Raw genomic sequence first — 22857 nt, 5'->3', positions numbered from 1 at the left:
ATAATATAAGGAAAAAAAAAAAAAAAAAAAAAAAAAAAAGAATCCTTATTTTATTATGTATTAAAAAATATATATTATAATTATATATAAATTATATATATTATATATATTATATATATATTTTATTTTTTTTTTGTTAAAATAATTTAAGAAATTGTATTGATTTTATAACATGAGGAAAAAATATGATTACCATGAAATTATGAAATCAATATGAGAGAAAAAAGAAAGAAAAAAAAATGTCCTTATTTATTTATTTATTTATTTATTTATTTTGAAGAATATTAATAAACAATATTATTTATAAAGTAATAATTTAATTTTATAAATATTAAAAATAATTTATTAAAAACATTTTAAAAATGATGATGAAAATAAATAAATTATTTGATCTTAATGTAAATAGTTTTACAAAAGATTTAAATATATTTCATAAAAATAATAAAATCAATGAAAATATAGGACAAATAGATAATATCAAATATAAAGATGGGTCATCAAAGAGATTAATAACAAAATGGAAAAATACATTTACTATAACTATAGAAAAATATATATTTATATGTTGTCAAAATGAGAAAGACTCTTGGACCTTTCTCAAATATATCAGTAATAAAAATATATATATTATATGTACTTGTTATATTTTTATTCACATGAAATATTATTTCATATATATATATATATATATATATATATATATATATATATATATATGTATGTATGTATATATATATATATATATATATATATTTATATATTTATTTATTTATACCATTTGCAGGTCCTAACAAAATCGACAAAGCATTGTGCATATCCGATTTTAATCTTTTATTAATCCAAAAAAGTAATCAATTATTTATACATCAATTTGATAAGGATTATTCCAATCAAAGCATAATAGATATAAAAATATTAACAAGACAACATATAGACATCTCAGTACTTTTCTTTTTTTCTTATAATGATTTTATTTATATTATTGATAAAACTGGAATATTATGGGTAAACAAAAATAAATGCTTATGTGTAAAAATAAATTTTTTTTTTTTTTTTTTTTTTTTTTACCCCCCTCCTATACAATCTTGATAACACAAAAGTGATCACCACTGTTACGTGAATGTTATATATATATTCATATATTTATATATATATTTATATATATGTATGTGTTATTTTTTTTTTTTTTTTTTTTTTTAGCAATTGGACCCAGCCAATAGCACCAATAATAATCTAATACCAAAAGAAATAAAAAAATTCGACCTAAAAAAAAGTGTAGACATATATTTCAAAATAGAAAAAGAACATTTTTTAGTTATATCATATTTTGATGATAAAATACAAGGACTGCTTCATATAATTATACACAATTTACAACATGATGAATGTGAATATATAGAAAAGAATATATGTGAATATATTATAAAGAATGAAATAAAAAAAAGTATACAATGTATTACTTTAAATAAAGATTATATAGTTGTTTTATTTAAGACCAATGATATTATTATATTAGAAAATCTTCATATAAACAATAATTATGAAGTTTTTAAATATCTTAATGCAAATCAAAGTGAGAAATTAAAATATTTTAATAAAAAATCTTTAAGAGAGATAGAATATTATTTATCTAGTTATGAAGATATAAATAATGAAGAATACAAAGATGATGATAACAACAAAATTTATCATAATAATAATATGACTACAAATGAAATATGTTATGTATATATAAATGAATATAATCATATATTTTTAATTTATAGTGATCCGTTTTTATATGAACCTGAGTATAACAAAAATAGATATACCTCTTTTGTTTCTAATTCATTTAACATGTTATACTCTTATTATAATAAAATTGAAGATATTTACATGTCCAAGTTTCATAGTCACGACAAGTTAAATAATAATTCTTTATTATATGATATCAATGAAAATATTTTAAAGAAAAGTAACTTACATATGTGTATCATCAATATTGTAAATGAAAAAATTAAGGATTATAATATAAATTATTCTGATGAAATATATAATATATACAATGAAACTATCAATGTATTAATTGATCATCTTTATAAAATTGAAAATGACAAAAAAAAAAAACAATTTTATGATATGCAAAATAATTATCAAAATGATATATCTTCCAATTTATTATACCTACAAAAATATTTAGATGTATATAAAATTAATGAAAACAAAAAAAATATATTTCATAATGAATTAAATGATGATGACTGTGAAAAAAGTTTATTGAATATAGATTTTTTCAAAATGGATATAACCAAAAATAATAAAAAGAAAATGTCTAACAACACAAATCTATACAACAATATATTATTATGTTTTATAGATAAATATTATTTAATTTTAAGAAATAATCAAGATCAATTTGATATTGTCTTATATGAAATTTATTTTTTAAATAATATAGAAATACTTGTATATCAATTTTTTAATAATTATTATGATGCATTAATATTATCTGAAACATATAAATGTAAATATGTTCATCAATTATTTACATATTCAATATATGATTATGTGGGTCGATATTGTGGTTCATCTTTAGCAGACTATGAGGTAAAAATATTTCTACACCTTAAAATGAATATGTATAAATATAAATATATATATATATATATATATATATATATATATATATATATATTTATTTATTTATATATACATATACATATATATATATATTTATTTATATTTTTTTTTTCTTAGTGCTTGTTCAAAATAGAAGACCTATTCCAGTTTCTTCATCGAGCAATCACCTATGATCCTTTTCTTTTCAAAGATGATGAAGATGATGAAACAGTAAAACGCATGACTAACATGTTAGAGAATAGCGATTCAAAAATCCAATGTAGTTTTTTTGAAACCAATTTAAATATGGAGGAAGAAAATAAAAATTATCATAATTTCGTTTATGTCTTAAATGAAAAAGATAATGCTTCATGCGAATATATAAATAATTATTATTGTATAAAAAAAATAAATTTTGATAAAGAAATAAGTAAAAATATAGATATAAATATACAATTACATAAACTAAAAAATGTCTTATACTCATCTTTACAATTAATTGATTATTTATTAGAAAATGAAAAACATTATGACAAATATTTTTTCAGTGACCATTTTGATCAAAATGATATAGAAGAAAATTTTTTAAGTGCACTTATTAAAAATAAAACGAAAAAAAAAAAAACAGATAACAAAAGGTTATATAAAACAAATATATTCACAGAAAGAAAAGAGTGCAATAATAATGAACAGATACAATATGATAATATAATATCTGCAAACAATTCATATGATAATGATAATACATTTTATAATACCACAATGAATAAGAACCAAGAAAATTATAATAACTTTGAAGATGACAATAATGACAACAATGACAATAATAACATTAATGATGATATAAATAAATTGTGGGGTATTTCAATAGATGATATGAACATCAATTTAAGTGCTTCATCTTTTAATTCAACAAGCGATGTAATACTAAATGAAGAAATGAGTAGAGAAGAAGATACTAATTTTTTTTTCTTCTCATATGACATACAAAAATATAAATATTATTTAAATTCAATGAAACAAAATGAACAAGTCAAAATTAAATTATTAATGTATAAAAATGAAATAATAAAACAAATTTATAAATTTAAATTATATAATTATATTATGAAATTGATACATAAGGAAAGAATAAATAATTCGGGCATATATTATAATAAGGAATCTTTAAAATGTAGATCTATAGATACTTCAAGAGGGAAGAATAGTATAAATAAAATATCTGATATTTTTAATATTTTTAAAAAAAATATAAACCATACAATAAATTCATGTGATGAACATAGTAATAATGATGATTATAATGATGGTCATAATGATGGTAATGATAAATATGGTGATGATAATCATGGTGATAATGAATATGACGATTATAAAGATGACGATAGTAATGATAACATTTATAATAAATGTATTAAAAGTATTGATGATACAAATATATTCATTATAAGCTGGACTAAATTTAAATATGCCTACACACCTATAGATATAATAAAATATTTCTTAATTAATAAAAATTATGTACTAATAAAAATATTTTATAAATATTTTAATTATTTTATTAAAAAAAATTGGAAAACCATCTTTTATTATATTCCATTGAATGAAAGAATAGAAAATTATTTTTTTCTCTTACCATTAATAAATAGAAATATTAATAATGAGAAAGATCATAAGATACAGACTCATGATAATAATGATAACAACTATCATAACGACAATTTGAAATCTAACAATTATTATGTAGAGGAACAGATAATTCGTTGTGATGATAAAATATACAGCGAGCAATATAATTCATTTAACATAGTAGAAAAAAAAATGGATAATAAGACAAATACATATAAAAGTAGTAGTAATAATAATAACACTTTTGAAGCATTAAACACAAGAATAAATGAAAATCTTATGTCTTTCTTTTCATATGAAAATAAAAACAAAAACTCGTACGAATTATTTGATATTGAATGTGATGAAAATATGTTTGTTGAATTCTTTCTAAACAGATGTATAAACATAATAAAAAAAACACACTTAATTAAAAGTAGATTACTAGAATTTGTTTATATATGTCTAAAACATTTAAATGGAGATAACATATATGAAATATTTCTCTATGATACTATTATGAATAAATACCAATACAACGAACAATATTTTTTGCTCAACGGATGTAATAATAATAGTAATAGTAATAATAATAATAATAATAATAATAATAATAAATATAGTAACAATAATGATAGTGATATAATAAAAAATATAAATTCATCTGGAAGACACAATCAGGAGAAGAACCTTATTGACAATATGAAAAATAATAATTATTATTATAATAATAATAATTGTTCTTATTATAACAATATAAATGACCAATATAATAATACACTTGGAATAATTGAACCAATAAATATTACCGATATATCTTTTATTAAGAATTGTTTAAGGATAGATTTAAAAAAAGATAATATTAAAAATAAAAATATCATCCTTATATATAGCTTATTCATTTTAATAAAAATGTATCTTATATGTAAAGAAAATAATAGGAATATAAAATTTGAAGAATTCATACAAATGAATATATATAATAAGATGTGTCTTATATTAGATTTCGATATAAAATATTTATCCTATGAAGATGATCAAAAAAATTATATTAAATATTTTTATGATAAATTAATAGATTTGCTACAAGAATATAAATATATAGATGAGCATATAAAATATACCAGTTGTTATGTAACATTTGACAAAGATATAATTTATTTAAATTATAAAAAATCAAATAATTTTTTAGATTCATTATATATTAATATATTATATACATCCAAACAGTTATTTATAATATTCACTTTAAAAACGTTAAGCAGTTTACAAGGTATTAAAAAAGATTCTATAAAAAAAAAAAAAAAAAAAAAGACAAATAAAATAAACAGATATATGAACAACAACAATAATAATAATAATAATAGTAATATTAAAAAAAAAAAAACAACAGAAATAGACAAAATATTAATCTTTTTAAAATATATATATTATGCTTATAATAATAAAATTATATTTAACGAACATTATGAATATGTATTTTTCTTTTTAATAATTTTTTATAAATATATGGAAATCAATTTGATACATTTCATATCTATCTTTAATGATTTCTATAATCTATTCCCAAGAAAAATATATATGACAAATAAACAATATGATATGATAGATGATAATATGAATAAATATTTTAAAGATTATGTTCTACAACATACCTTTAAACTAGAAGATCTTTTTAAAGAATACCAAGATATTAATATAAAAAATTATAATAAAATAATAATATTTGATAAATATATTGATTATATTATAAATTATTATAACAATAATATTATCACAAGTAGTATATACAAAGATGATTTGAATAACAACAATAAAAAAAAAAAAGAAGAAGAAGAAGAAGCATATTATATTAATAAGAATAAATGTGACAAGTCTGATGTAGAAAGGAAAGAAGAGTATGATAATAATCATAGGAATATATCATTATGTGGTGAAGAAATTGAAAAATATTTAGATTTTTTTGAAAAACATTTAAATTCCTTAGAACTTATTAAATATTTTAAAAAAGATATTATAAATCGGAATGATGAAGAATTATTAAATATTAATATAGATATGATTTTGAGTTCAAATTATAATAAGAAAAAAAGTATATTATATATGTTTAAAATATATAAAATAATTATTTTATATACTCATCATTATAAAGATAATAATTTTACTAAAAATTGTATACAATTATATTATAATTTATTTTATTCAGTACATCATGATATATCTTTATTTTTTTTTATATTTTTTTATATTCTATTATTTTATTCAAATGATTACAATTATCTTTATTTATTTATGAAATATTATTATAAGGAATATATACAACAAATACAAAATGTAACAAAAGAAAAACCATATTATTATAAGGATATGATAAATTATTTAATAATAAATAAAGTTAATAATATTACAATATATGATAATGATTTTATTCACTTTTATGATTTTATAAAAAAAATATATAAAACAGATTCGGAATCATTTACGCTTTTTATCAAGACAGATGATGAAAATAAAAAACTTGTAACAAATCTGAGGATTTTATATTATATACAAAATATGATGAATAATAAAAAATGTTTATTATATGTAATGTCACCTTTAAATTATTATAATAATAAATCTAATGATATTATATCTAAAGGTAAGAATAGAGAATTACCATACTACTCATCTAATGAAGACCTTATATATAAATCCTTCTCAAAATTAATCACAAAAGGATATGATAAGAATCATAAAAATGATGAAAATAATAATATTTATAGAAAAAAAAAAATAATACTTAATAATAATAATAATAATAATATAATTAGTAATGAGAACAATAAATCCAATCAAAATAATATAAAGAATAAATTATTATCGACACAAAAAATGTGGACACATTTTTTTAAAGAAATGTATTATGATACATATATAAAAATAAAAAATGAAAGAAACAAATTCTGTATTTTTAAAAATATTATAGAAAATGATTTAAACAAAATAACAAATTATAAAAAAGTTCTACAACTCATAAAATTGTTACATATAAATAATGATGAATTAATATATTGTATTATTTATCTTATATATATTATACAAATATATATAAAAAAAAAAAAAAAAAAAAAGGAAACATTAACAAGTCACTTATCATTTTATTTAATACTTTTAATAATCTTATATCCAGAAGAAAAATTAAAAAATAATTATAAGCATTTCTTACAACAAACAATTTTATTTTATATTAACCATTCAACAAAAAGTATAAATTATATTTATAATTTTGTTATCTTTATATATTCTTATTTCTCATTAAATTACAACCTTTCTATTAATACCTTGTATAAATTATTTTTAAAAAAAAAAAAAAAAAAAAAAATTCAAAACAATAAATATGAACACAATCAAAATTGTACTTACATCCCATTGGTCAGTTTAAATCAATTCTTAGGAAACAAAATAAGTATGAAAAAAAATAAAATATGTATAGATAATTCTGAAAATAGAAAGTTTATAAATAGTGCAAACACAAATGAAATAAAAGATATGTTTAATAAAATAAATACTGAAAATAATAAAAGTGTCTATATGTATAATTTTTTAAATAAAAACACAGACAAGGGAAATATAAAAAATGGAAATCATCAAAATGGAAATTTTTATTATAAACATGATAATAATAATAATAATAATAATAATAATAATAATAATAATTGTGATGATGTTAATTGTTATCGATATATTGATGAACAGAAGAAAGAACAAGTGCATAACGACACAAACATATTATTAAACACAAATAATAATAAAAATAAAAATGATTCTTCTATTGAACAAGCAGATTATGAACAATATATTTATTCAAACCATATTAGTAATAATAATTTACTATCATATCAAAATTTTTATTATGATGATGATCATCAAAATTATCCCTTTGAAAAAATCAATGAATCGGATGTTGTAGAAACGTGTTATGAAACAGATATTATATCAAACCATTCCTCTATTGAACTTAATAACGAGACAAATATAAATATAGAACACAATTCATTTAGTGATCAAGATATCGAACATATTATTAACAGTCTTAACGAACAAAAAAATTATACAACATCATCACTAGGAAGTAGCTCTAGTGATATGGATATCATGAAAACAACAAATTATAATATAAAAGCAAAAAATAAATACATAAATAATAATATTAATCATTATTATAATATGTATGATGATATTGTTTCTTCCAGTGATGATGAAAATATAAAACATAAAATATTAGAAAAAAATAATAAATCATTTTTCAAAAAATTTATCAACCATTTAAATATGTCTAATATTAATAATAAAACGATCTACCACAATAATAATAATAATAATAATGCTCTAATAGTTTTCATACAAAATGTTCAAAATAAAATAAATAAATATAATATATCTAAATGGAATATAGAATATATTTTAAAAGTAATTAAAAAAATCGAACGATTTTTTATTGCAATTGAACTAGATCCAAACATAACAAATGATCATTTTAATATGTACTATTTTGATATAAATGAAGAAAAAAAAAAAAAAAAAAAATATATTATACAAAGTGATGATGAAAAAAATGGAAATGATAAAAACAATCAAGAAAATATAATATATAATGAAAATAATAAAAAAATGATCAATAAAAAATATGTCACAAGTAATCAAATGAAGCAATATTTATACACCTCCTTATTTTCAAACGATAATTATTTTACTCTTGTTCATTTATTAAATATAAAAGACTATTATACTATTTCTCTATATATAAAAAAAGTAATACTTAATAATTCCTTGACTCTTAAAAAAAAAATTCATATCTTTAATATTATCTTATGGACCATATATAATTTTATAAATAAAAATAAAAATATTATGATGGAAAGCAAAAAAGACAATAATGAGCATCATATGAATAAAATCATATATGAAGATAAAAATATGCAAACAAATCATTACAACAACGATCTCAATAATAATAATAATAATAATATGAACAATGTGTATAATTCCACTTTGAAAAATATCATATGCATCCTAGTCATTATAAGATATCTTATATGGAACCTATATAAAAATCATATTCATAAAATAGATATGAAGAAACTTTTTTTTGAAGATAACTATAAAAAAAGTGTTGTAGAAAAGTTAGAAAAAAAAAAGTGTCAAGAAATCTTACAAATTCTAATAAAAATTGTAGACATATCAAAAATGTATTTATCCCACATGAACTATGAATTTATAAGAAAAGATAATTTTATCATTTATAAAATAAATATCATCCAACAAACAAGTCATATCGAGAAAGAACAAGATCATATCACAAATAAAGATTTTAAATATAAAGAAAATGTTCCACATAAAAATTTTAATATAGAAAACAAACAAGAACAATACTTATTTGAAATCCAAACAGAAAAAGAAATGTTACGTCATTTTCTTAGCAACGAAAAAAATAATTTATTACTCTATATATTAAGAAATATACATAGTTTATATTATGATATAAATTGTGTATATAAAATATTATATTATATGTATGAAATATGTTTGTATTATTTATGTTCTTCTATATATTTTATTAAATTGACTTATTATAATTTTAATCTTGGCACATTCTTTTCATCTATCTATAAAACCATAAAAAAAATGACACATGATCAAATAATATCTAAATTAATCGAATTGAGATGTATATGTGTATATTTAAATGGTTATGTACATGCGAAGAATAATAAATCCAAGTTATTACACTATGATGAAACAAATAAATATCATAATAATGATATACAAACAAATATAAGTGATGAACAAATGAACACACAAAATTATGAACATGCACAGAATAGTTGTATAGATAAAAATATAGACAACCACAATTATTCATATCATATTCCATTAAACAATAAAAGTATATGTACAGATAACTTATTTAATAACCCTTTAATGATTTTATATGATAAGAAAATTTTCAATCAGTTCAATTTTTATATAAATGAAATAGAATCTACAGATATTACATTCTATGATAAATGTAACGAATTCTTAAATATATATAAAGAAATAAAAGAAAGTGAAACATGTCAAATAGAAAAAAAAAATATAAATAATAATAATAATAATATTAATATATACCATATGGATAGGAAAAATATATATTCATATTGTAAGAATATATTAAAAGACTTCAATATAATGCCATATATTTATGATCTTACATTTATTTTAAATAAACTCAATATTCGTTTGCATCCTTTTTTTTATATATATGATAAGGATTATGAAAGTGTTAAAAATATATTTGATCCAACAGAAGATAATTATTTAAAATATGCTTTACTTGTTGAATTAAAAAAAAAAAATGATATCATGTTATTATATGAAACTATTACAGATATAAAGAATAATGTATATATATATTTCTATTCAAACCATTTCTTATGTGAATTATTTATAAATTTTTATGTCTATCATTTATTTTTGAAGTTACAACATTTACAAAATGAAATGGGTGATATTTTTAAAGATCTACTTGATAAGTCTTATAATGATATAAAGCTTCAAATGGATATATATTTTAATAAATTGTGTGGTGATTTATTAGACATAAAAAGAAAAGACAAAAAAGAAATTAATATCTTTTTTAATTTTTATAGGTTTATGGATAAATTTAATACATATCATTCGACAAAATATCAGAAATTAATTATAGATAATATATATCGAGTAGATATTTTAATTTTTTTCTTATTATTCATTCAAAATAATAAGACAGAAAATAAAATATCTTTTGACAAAAAGAGAGTATTTCAATATATTATAGTAAAAATAATTTTGCTATTATTTTTTTATTTTAATAATACATGTCATACATATTTATCCTTACATGATATTTTATATTTTCTTAGTTCATTCAATGAACATGAAGATAGTAGTGCCTCTTCATTATTTCACATCTTATGTGATAAAAAGGGTAAAGAACAAAATCACAATGGTGATGAAAAAAATATATATTATAATTCTTCTATTGATCATGATGCTGTGAATCATAAAGAAGGTTTGAAAGATATATATAACAATAATAAAACGTATGAAGACAAAATGAATATTATGGATAGCTATGATGCCTTTATGTTAGATGAGGATATATTTATTGATAAAAGTTTAGAAATAGATGAAGATAATAACCACTACAACAACAATAAAAACAACAATGATATAATGCTGAAGAATAAAAATATAAATGCAGTACATATAAATGAAAAAAATTATAATGATATTAAGAATAATCATTCTTCTGAATTTTCTGACTTTTCTGAATTTTCTAAATTTTCTCAATTTTTTATGAATAAAAATTTAGATCATTATACATCTAAATATACAAATAACCATATTAATGATTTATCTTACGATTTCAATGTTGATAATAAAATAAATAAAAAATCATATGAAGAAAAATTTAACCATACGCAATGCTCAAAAATAATTAAATTTTGTCTACATTACCTAAGTATCAAAAAGATAATAAAATTATTAATTACAAAAGAATTAAAAAGTATTGTGTTTTTAAAATTATCAAAAAATAGTAATGTGTTAAGTATATATGAAAAATCAAAACATATGTATACCTATTTAAAACGATTGAATGGACATAATTTTTTTTTATCTCTTAAAATATTAAATAGATTATTATTAAAAAATAGGAAAATGAATCAAATGAATTATATCATATATCACTTTTTTATAACTCTACATGTAGTACATTATGTAAAAAATAACATGACCCTCCAAAATAAAAAAAGCAATAATGAAAAAAAACAAAAAGATGAAATGGTCACAAATAAAAATATATCATGCGAAAATACTTGTGATGATTATTATCATTTTGAATTTTTAAACAAAAAAATTAGTACAAATAAAAGTGGTATGCCTAAAAATGAAGAAAAGGAAATTAATAATACTAATGATTTTGTGGATACTAAAAAGAATGACCTATATAATGTAGACCACTTAATTGAAGGCAAATTATATTTGATTAAAATATTGATAACTTTATTATTTATTAATTTGAACAATATATTCTTACCATCAATAAATAAGTTATATTTTATAAAAAAGAAAACATATATTATTATAAATAAAGAAAAAAATAACAAGAAAGATATAAAATTAAAATTTGATGATATATCACAGTTTATATCTTCTCTTTTAAATTTTATGCAAGTAACATATATAAAGGGATATGAATTTATATATATAAATTTATTATTATTATTAGAATATTGTATTGAATTGTTATTAAGTAGTTGGGATAGTGTAAAGCCTTCAAATATTTCCTACATATTGCTTCTTAAAAAAACACAACAAATTATAGCACAATATAATAATAATACTAACAATGATGATGATAATAATAATAATAATAATAATAATAATAATAGTAATAATAGTAATAATAGTAGTAGTTGTCTCCATTATTATCATAAACGCTGTGTCTTATCCTTTATTAATAAAGAAGAGTATGGAAGATTAAAAAAAACTCTCAGCAATATGTATCTTAAAATATTAAGACATTGTAACAACTCCATTCTTATAACATGCAAAATGATTATAGGTAATAGACTTCTTATAGATGATGAATTATATTTATTTAAAATAAAAAAATGTGATATTTTATATTTCTTTACTTGTAATTATTCCTTGATAAAATCTAATAAAGAAAATATGTTATTACATAATAGTGCACATAAAAGACATAAAGACAAGAACGTTAAAGATATCAAAAAGGAAACAAATGATATTACTATTTTTACATCAGCAGAAATTAATTCATTTATTAAAACGTTATTAATTATAATAAATTATGACATTAATAAATTTAAAGATACAGAATATCATAAAACTATTGAACAAGTTATTAAAGATAATGATTGGTATGTCATATATAATAATAATAATAATAGTAGTAATAATAATAATACTTCTTCCTCATTAACCTCATCATCAACATCATATTATTATAATAATAAGGATGAAAATAAAAATATAAACTTTTTATATAATAATACATTCAGATCAAACCTTGATTCTTTTTCAGACAGTGAACCTTCAACCGAATGCAGCGATTTAGAAATTGTAGATATATTGAACGAATGTAGTAATAATAATAATATAAAAAATGATGATAAAAGAGGGAATGATAAAAATGAAGAAAAATATAAAGATAAGCAGATATCATTTCAGAATCTTTTCAGCCTTAATGAATGGAAGCATAATATAAGTGATATAGATGAAATGTATAATGATAAAAAATATATGGATGGAAAAGAAGATTGTATAAAAAATAAAAAAGATATACAAAATAAAAAAGATATACAAAATAAAAAAGATATACAAAATAAAAAAGATATACAAAATGGAGAACATATACAAAATATAAATAATACATATAACCAAATAGCAGACAAGGTAAAAATTTTTAATATAGACAAAATAAATAATGAAAAATATATATCAAATAATAATAGTTCTTATTATAATGATGAAAATGAAAAAGATAGAAATATAAATAATGATAATATTATATTACAAGACGATATAAATAATAAAGAAAAAGATATAATAAATAATGATAAACATATGTATTATTCTAATGAATATGATGATGAAGATTATCAAATGCATATTTCAAAATCTAAAGATATTATTTTGAATAAATATGGACAAGGATTTTTATCAAATTATATAAATAAAATAACTAATCACCATATTGATCATAATAATACTCTTTGTAATAATTATGATAATAAAAATTATTGTAGATCCCTCTTTAGACATATCCATAAGAAATCACAAATGATAAATATATTAAAATATGTTAAGAATATTTTAAAATATTGGAATATATATAATTTAATTAATGATAAAGATATAGAAGAATATTTGTTAATATTATTTTTTGCTAATCATTTTAATTTTTTCCAAAATATGATAAGATATAAAATTATATTAAAATTATTTATTAATAATAATTTACAAAAAGCAGATGAATTATTAGGAAATAAAAGTATGGTTTGGAATTGGTATAGAAATAGTGGAAAGATTAAAAGTAATATTGAAGAATATTTAATGAAAGATATTTCTTGTAAACTTTTTTTTACTAATAATAGACAAGATAAACTTTTAAAAAAATTAAATAAATTTCAATATAAAAATAAATATGATGAAAATAATTTTTATTTCAAAAATTATTATCATAATAAATATAATCATAATTATATTTCCACTGTATTTATTCAATATCTTTATTTTCTAAAATATAAAAAAAATCATAAAGATAATAATTCCAAAAATCAAACAACAAAAGAATATGACCATATTATTATCAATAAGAAAAAAAATGAAGAAAATCTAAATAATTCTATTCATTCTATAAATTTAAATCAAACTGATATAAATAATAACAAATATGTTAATCATCATAAATATTATAATCACAGTCATATATCTCATGACAACACATATATTGATAATAATAATAATAATAATAATATGAATAATATAGAATCTTATCAAATAAAAAAAAAAGAAAAAGATTATATCCCTCAAGATGAATATAATCAACTACCATTGTTTTTTTTAAGCTTATTAGACCTATATAAAAATACCTTCGATGTTTACGAATTTTATTATCAATCTGTTATTTATAAATTATTCAAAAATAATAATGAACATAATATTAATGAAATTCAAAATTATGTTCAACATATGAATCAATATCTAAAAAATAAATTACAATCCTATGATCTATATATGATGTTATATTATTATCAGTATTTCACATTCCAATCTATATGTAATCCTAACCAAAACTTTTTGAATAAAAATGAGCAAAAGTTAATTATATATATGTGGGTAAAGCATACGCAGGCTCTTTTAAAAAAATACAGGTAACAAAAAAAAAAAAAAAAAAAAAAAGACACAACAATATTATATATATATATATATATATATATATATATATATATATGTATGTATGTATTTATTTATTTATAATTTTTACATTTTACCGGCATATTCAATACATCTTCATTTTTCTTTTCATTTTATTTTTTATAGGATGAAGAGTAGCAACTTTCTCAATGTACAATAAGCTAAAATTCAAATAATTACATACTAAAAAATTTATATATATATATATATGTGCTTCTATAACAAATGTATTATTTATTATATATTATATATTATGTTTTATGTTTTATATTTTTTATAAAATCTTGAATTATCAAAGTTTTTAAAATTAAAAATTAATACATTATTATAAAAATCATCAAAACATAAAAGTCACGGCACACATTAATGAAATTGTTCATGCAATGTGCCAATATAATATAATACAAAAAAAAAAAAAAAAAAAAATTAAAAACCTAAAAAACTAAAAAACTAAAAAAACTAAAAAATTAAAAAACTAAAAAATTAAAAAATTAAAAAATTAAAAATATATATATATTGAAAAAAAAAAAAAAATTTTTTAATACACATTTTTACAAAAATATATATATATATATATATATATATTTTTTTTTTTTTTTTTTTTCATACACATCAATCAATTATTGAAATTTTAAAACAGGACCTAGGAAAGGTTTGGTAGATATAATTAAAAAAAAGACATGATTATGAAACAAATATTTATAAGCATCATAATTCTGAGTTAAAATCAAATTAGTAATTTCATCATATAATTTTAAATAATAGTTTTTAAAGCAATTTTTTATATCCACATTATTTATGAGATATTTTATGGTAGGTCTACCATGAGGACAATTCCATGGATTCTTTAAAAAACTCAGCTTTTTCTTTATCTTAATCATTTCGTATATGTTTAATGATTTGCCAACCATTATCGCATTTCGACACGCCCTACAAAAAAAAAAAAAAAATAAATAAAATAAAATAAAATAAAAGTTATATATATGTGTATATTCATATGGTGCTATATATTATCCTTATTTGTAATATTAGTAGTATGAATCATATTTTTTACACAGATATAGGATACACATGGATATATATATCGAAATGAACACATGCATATACACATACACAAATTCTATATATATATATATATATATATATATTCTCACTTGGATGCTAGAATACGCCACACCTTTTGAGGTCGTGGGAAATTATAATTAAACCATGTATCTGTTTTATTATTCAAATCTATTGTACTTTTTGCAGATACTTCGGATTCATTGTATGAAGCTACTGGATGCTCTGTTAGATGATGCAAGAGAGACATAAAATCAACTACTTCTAATATTTTTCCATTAAATACTGGTAATGATAATAAATATACATTAAGTTCCATAAGCATTTCTTCTTCCTCATCTATTTGTTCATTTATATTATTATTTGTTTTCCTTCTTTTATGTATGGGTTCTTCTAAAATTTGTACTTCGAATCCATTTTGTAAGAAAATAGACATATATTTTTGTATTATATGAACTTGGGCTGGGCTTACTTGTAAATGTATTTTACTAATTAATTTTTGTGATTTCATCGTAAATATTTTATTATATTTTTCAAAATTTGATTTTTCATCAGCTGCATGTTGATCAATTATAAATAAAGCATAATTACTTTTATGTTTATTATCACTTATTAGGTTATTATCATTATTAAAATTATGATAATCCTCATTATTTATATTATTAGTAATATTGTTCTCATGTGTTTTGTATGTTGATATATCTCCTTCATTTTTTTTTTTTTTGCTATTTTCAAAATAAAGTAAATCTATTTTGGATATTACAAATCCTTTATTAAATTGTCCACATATCTTTAATTTATTGAATAAGCTCGATTGGAAATATAAATCTGTCTGTGTTTCATCTATATTACTAAAATTTATATCTTCATTATTATTAACATTATTTGTATTATTATTACTTTCTTTTAAACTTAAATTTCCTTCAAATAAGTTTTTATATTCTTTATCTTCTTGATCATCTGTTAAACATAAATAATTATTTATTGGTGTTTCTTCTTTCATTTTCTGAAATATTATATTCTTTATTTTTTCACTGTTTGTCAAATTTATTACATGTATTTGATCATAATCAAATCCACTCTTCAATTCTTCTCTATTAATATACATATTTATATCAATTGGAATTTTCTTTATACAATTACTTTTTATATTCTCTTTCAAATCCTCGAATGAATAATTTGTATAATCTTTTAAATTATTACCTTCTTCTCTTCCTTCATTTTTTTCCTGTCCATTTAAATAAGTGGTATTACTACTATCATCACTAGTTAATTTGTATTCATAAATATTATCATTATTATCATCACTATGTAATTTGTATTCATACACATTATTATTATTATTATCATTATTATCATCACTATGTAATTTGTATTCATAAATATTATCATTATTATCATCACTATTTAATTTGTATTCATACACATTATTATTATTATTATCATTATTATCATCACTATTTAATTTGTATTCATACACATTATTATTATTATTATCATTATTATCATCACTATTTAATTTGTATTCATACACATTATTTTTAATATCATCACTATTTAATTTGTATTCATACACATTATTTTTAATATCATCACTATTTAATTTGTATTCATACACATTATTTTTAATATCATCACTATTTAATTTGTATTCATACACATTATTTTTAATATCATCGCTATTTATTTTATACTCATAAATATTATTCTTATTATTACTATCATTTTCAACATCACTGTCCAATTTATATTCATATACATTATTATTCATATCATTCAAATGATCCTTCTTATTTTCCATCATTACATTATCAACTGATAAAGGACCCAATGAATATGTTTCCTCATCATTATTTGAATTAAATTCTTCTTGCTCCTTTTTAATATATACACTTTTCTCTTGTTCATTATTTCTATTAAAATTATATTCTGTCTTTTTTTTATTTTCTTCATTCTCTTCATTCTGTTCATTCTCTTCATTTTGTTCATTTTCATATTGCTTCTTATTGATTGAAACAAATAAATCGCAATGCATACTTTCTTGTGTTGATGCAAAGGAATTATTTGCTCTATATATCTTACGAAAATTATAATCGTCATTCTGAAATACTGATGATGAATTAAATTCATCATTTTTAACTTGAATATTATTTATTTTATTTTCTGTTGATATGTAATCCTTTTCTAATGACGAATAATTAAGGCTACTTGTATTATCCCTATATAATTCATCATTTTGAATATATTTATTTGGATGCTTATATTTTTTTTCTTCCTTTATTTTTAATAACTGTCTATCATCATGATCAGTATATATATTTTCCTTTTTTATTATTTTTTCTTTCTCTTGCTCTTCCTCATCTTGATGTGTATTAGAATGTTCATCACCGTCAACATAAGAATTATTTTGCTCATTAATTTTTTCTTGTTTTATATATATTTGCTCATCGTTATGTATACGTTCATTTTTAACATACGAAGGATGGGTCCTATCGTTATTATAATTAGGTTCAGTTTTAATAATATTATCATTTTTTATTTCTTTGGTCTTTTCTTCTTGTGAGTGAGATATGGATTTATGATGATGCTCCTGATGTGTCTCCATTTTTATATTACCTTTTAGATGATTGGGCAAAATATTATTAGCTTTTAAAAAATAATCGTCAATTTGTGTATCAATCAAATTACTCGTTTTAGGTGTAAATAATTTGACAAGAACTGTTTTCATCTGTTCACACATTTCTTGCTCAAATGTAAAGAAGACTTCTCTTTTGTCAGGAGTAACATTCACATCTATATTTTTTGTATCTGATAAAATATTACAAATAATGATAGGATATAATCTACTATTAAATTCTCTATATATAGTATTAATTAATTTATTTACATTTTTTAATATGTGTATAGGTCTACTATTAATATAATAAAATTGCAAATCTTTATCTCTTCTACCACTATTACTATCACTTATATAACCTCTAATATTCCATTCATTACCATCAACATTGAATTCAATTAAATTACCAATATTTCTTTTACCATATATAGAATAGAAATTTTTTTTAATACTATCACTACCATTAGTAATTAACAAGTTCATATTTTTGGTGCATCCTTTAAATGTAACAATATTATATATAACAAATTTTATATTATGATATATTATAGCATATTGTTGCATTAATAATAATAAATCTGATAATTGTGTTTTTATATTCTTTATAAAATCTTTCTTTCTTATTGGTATGTTATGAAAAATATTCTCACAACTCACAGTAGTCCCTCTTAATCTAGCTATTGGTTCTTCATGATAAAGTCTACCAAGTTTATCAAATTTTAATAAATAAGCATGATCATTTTCTTCATTCTTTGTTGTTATATTAACATTGCTTAACATACATAAAGAATTTAATGCTTCCCCTCGAAAACCTAACGTATTTAAAGAACTGTGTATATCATTAAAATCTTTTATTTTTGATGTAGCATGACGAGCACATATGTTTTCAAAATTAATCTTTTTTATACCAACACCATTATCATTAACCTCTATTAACTTTATTCCACTCTCAACTAGCTTTATTTTTATTTCACTAGCATTAGCATCTATCGAATTCTCAACCAATTCTTTAACTACACTGCTCAGAGTAAATATAACCTGACTGCTGCATATATTGTGAATCGACTCCTCCCCTATATTCTTTATCTTCATTTATATATATATAAAGTAATATAATATAAAATAATGTTATATATATATATATATATATATATATATAATATATACATCAATTTCTTGTATACATATAATATTATATTTGTCCTTATGACAATTAAGTTATATCAAAATGATATTAAATCATAATGTAAAAAACATATAATAAATAAATGGAAAGACTTAAAAATCTTCATATTTCATAATAAAAAGAACATATATATTTTTTTTTTAATCCCATCATTTTTATTTTTTTTTTTAAAAGGATTTATATTCAACAGGGAAATACCTTATATATTCATACCAAAAAAAAAAAAAAAAAAAAAAGAGAAAATTTTTAATAAAATAATATAGTATGATAATAAAAAATATATATATATATATATATATATATATAATTATATAATATGCTCTCTTTGTTTTTTTTTTTTTTTTTTATATTATTTATATATATGGAATACCAAAAAAAAAAAAAAAAAAAAATATATTTACTCCAAAAATATATTTATATATATTATTTTCTCTGGAATAAAAAAAAAAAAAAAAGAGGAACTACAACAATATTATATAATACATAATTATAAATATATATTAATAAATTTTTAAAATTTAATTATTTTTAATAAGTATACAATATAATATATGTTATGTAAAATAGCATGGAATAAATTTAATCCTATTATATATATATATTATATAATTTTACTTTTTTTAATTATACTAGGTATATTATTTGAATGAATCTTATTTATTATGATCAATAAAGTAAGCAAAGAAAAAAAAAAAAATAATATAAATAAACATATCATGTCTTAATTATACATTAAAAAGAATATAAATATATAATAAAATATATAATAAATTTTTAACTCAGATGGAAAAAAAAAAAAAAATTAAACAAATTTAATAATCATACCCCAAATTTTATATATAATAAAATAAATTGGAAATAATTTAATTAATGAATTATAAAATATAAATATATATATATATATCATATATATTATATAAATATAAAATTATGTATACACAAAAAAAAAAAAAAAAAACAAACACATTTTTAAATATAAAAATGTTGCAATATTTAAAGACTATATATTATATATATAAGTAACCTTTGTTAAATTAAATTTATTTATATATAATAATATTTTATAAAAGAATAAAATAAAAAAAAGGAACAAATATAATATAATATATATCACTTCACATGAATACATATTTTTGCATGTCACGTTTTCTTGGTATTTTAAATTTGTATGACAAAAAAAAAAAAAACGCACATGATTACTTTTTTCTTTTGTACCACCATGGATGAATGCTTAAAATATTTAAATCCAAATCTTTTCTGTATTTCATATGTAACAATTGCTATAAAAAATAAAAATAATAAAATAAATAAATAAATAAATATATATATATATATATATATATATATATGTTCATATATATATGTAATATTTTTCCTGTTTTTTTTATTACCTTTATGATATGCTTAAGGCCATGGGGCCAATTTTGTGTACATGGGAAATTATTAAAATTCATTTCTGATTTCATAAGACTATAAAAATAATCATCTTGTAAAGGATCTGAACAACCCCATAAATTACCACTAGTCCATATCCATATAAATAGAACCCCTAACATAAATTTGTCGGCAGAAGCAACGTCAAAATAAAATTTTTTCCTTTCTTCTTGGTTTGTAATTAATTTTAAATATTCTAAAGGTTCTTTAACATTTAATTCATAATATCTCCAAAATATTTCCCAACATTCAGGTGGTGTATATGCACTTTTTGCTACATTAGTTTCATATGATTCGAATTTATACCAATTTTTAGATGCTTTTAAATGTCTTAGTTTATTGCTATACATTGGAGTGCTTTTAGCAAAATCACATAAACGTAAATCCATATTTTTTGATATTAATATATTATCAGGTGTTAAATCAAGATGAGATAATCCAGCATCATGTAATCTTGCTAATAATTTTAAAGAAGCATGAAGAATATTGATTTTATCTTTTCTTCGGATTTTTAAAAAAACATTTTTCCTTCGTTTTATAATAAAATCAAATATATCTTCACCGTAATATTCGGATACCATTACAACATATCCACAGTTACTATCACAACTGTTATTATGATTACTATCACAACTGTTACTATTGTTATTATTGTTATTGTTGCTATTATTATCATTTTTCTTATCACTACTAATTATACAATCGTTAATATTATTGTTATGTATATTATTATCAACATTATTTTTACCATCATTCCTTTTGTTATGTTCTATAGTATCTTCCATATATTTTACAAAATCATCTATATTGTCAAATTTTATTTTTGCATCTTTAATATCTTCTTTATTTGGAGGCTCATATAATATTTTATACAACTTAGGACATATATCAGGGTGATATTTATCAAGAAAAGAAAAAACTAAGAATTCCATTACATAATTTTCCCCACCATATAAATATTCTCCATCATATTCTTTCATTAATTTATATTGTTCAATCCACAAATTTGCAGGAACTTTTTTTAAAAATAATTTATTTTTTATATTATTTTCTTCATTCTCATTTTCCCCATATATTACATCAGTTTTATACATCAATTGTAGTCTTTTACTACTTTTAGAATAACCAATAGTTGGAATTGATAATAAATTAAAATCATAATAATTAACACCATTCATTTCAAAATTATGTACATTACCTAATTTTTTCAGAAAACATTCTTGTCCTATTTTCCAATTATATACCATATTATACTTCTTATTTAAATTATCATATTTTTCTTCTCCTTCATTTCGTGATTTCTCGAATTTTTCATCATTTGAATTTTTGGAACTATAATAAT

The 22857-nt window shown here is 18.8% G+C and overlaps 3 protein-coding genes across 3 annotated transcripts in view; 1 reads left to right on the top strand and 2 right to left on the bottom strand.

Annotated features, from left to right (window-relative positions):
- Positions 1-362: 362 nt before the first annotated feature.
- Positions 363-15376, top strand: PADL01_0724100 (conserved Plasmodium membrane protein, unknown function; the record flags this gene model as incomplete). The annotated part of the gene is made up of 5 exons (XM_028681278.1): positions 363-609; positions 785-1005; positions 1201-2586; positions 2737-15173; positions 15343-15376. 5 exons carry the CDS (start codon positions 363-365, stop codon positions 15374-15376), a joined length of 14325 nt encoding a protein of 4774 aa, XP_028537672.1.
- A 460-nt stretch (positions 15377-15836) lies between these two features.
- Positions 15837-19987, bottom strand: PADL01_0724000 (DNA mismatch repair protein PMS1, putative; the record flags this gene model as incomplete). The annotated part of the gene is made up of 2 exons (XM_028681277.1): positions 15837-16146; positions 16371-19987. 2 exons carry the CDS (start codon positions 19985-19987, stop codon positions 15837-15839), a joined length of 3927 nt encoding a protein of 1308 aa, XP_028537671.1.
- A 1290-nt stretch (positions 19988-21277) lies between these two features.
- The window catches only part of PADL01_0723900 (serine/threonine protein kinase, FIKK family), a gene marked incomplete at both ends in the record, with an annotated part of 2600 nt that continues 1020 nt past the window's right edge, over positions 21278-22857 (bottom strand). Inside the window, 2 exons of the mRNA XM_028681276.1 lie at positions 21278-21361; positions 21473-22857. The exon at positions 21473-22857 is cut by the window's right edge and continues 735 nt beyond it. Of these exons, the coding sequence (XP_028537670.1) occupies positions 21278-21361; positions 21473-22857 (1469 nt within the window). The remainder of the gene's footprint in view (positions 21362-21472) is intronic.

Source organism: Plasmodium sp. gorilla clade G2, assembly GCF_900097015.1.
Source record: "Plasmodium sp. gorilla clade G2 genome assembly, chromosome: 7".
NCBI lineage: Eukaryota > Apicomplexa > Aconoidasida > Haemosporida > Plasmodiidae > Plasmodium > Plasmodium adleri (nom. inval.).
Note: the sequence above shows the minus strand (reverse complement) of the source record. Positions and strands in the feature narration are given on the sequence as shown.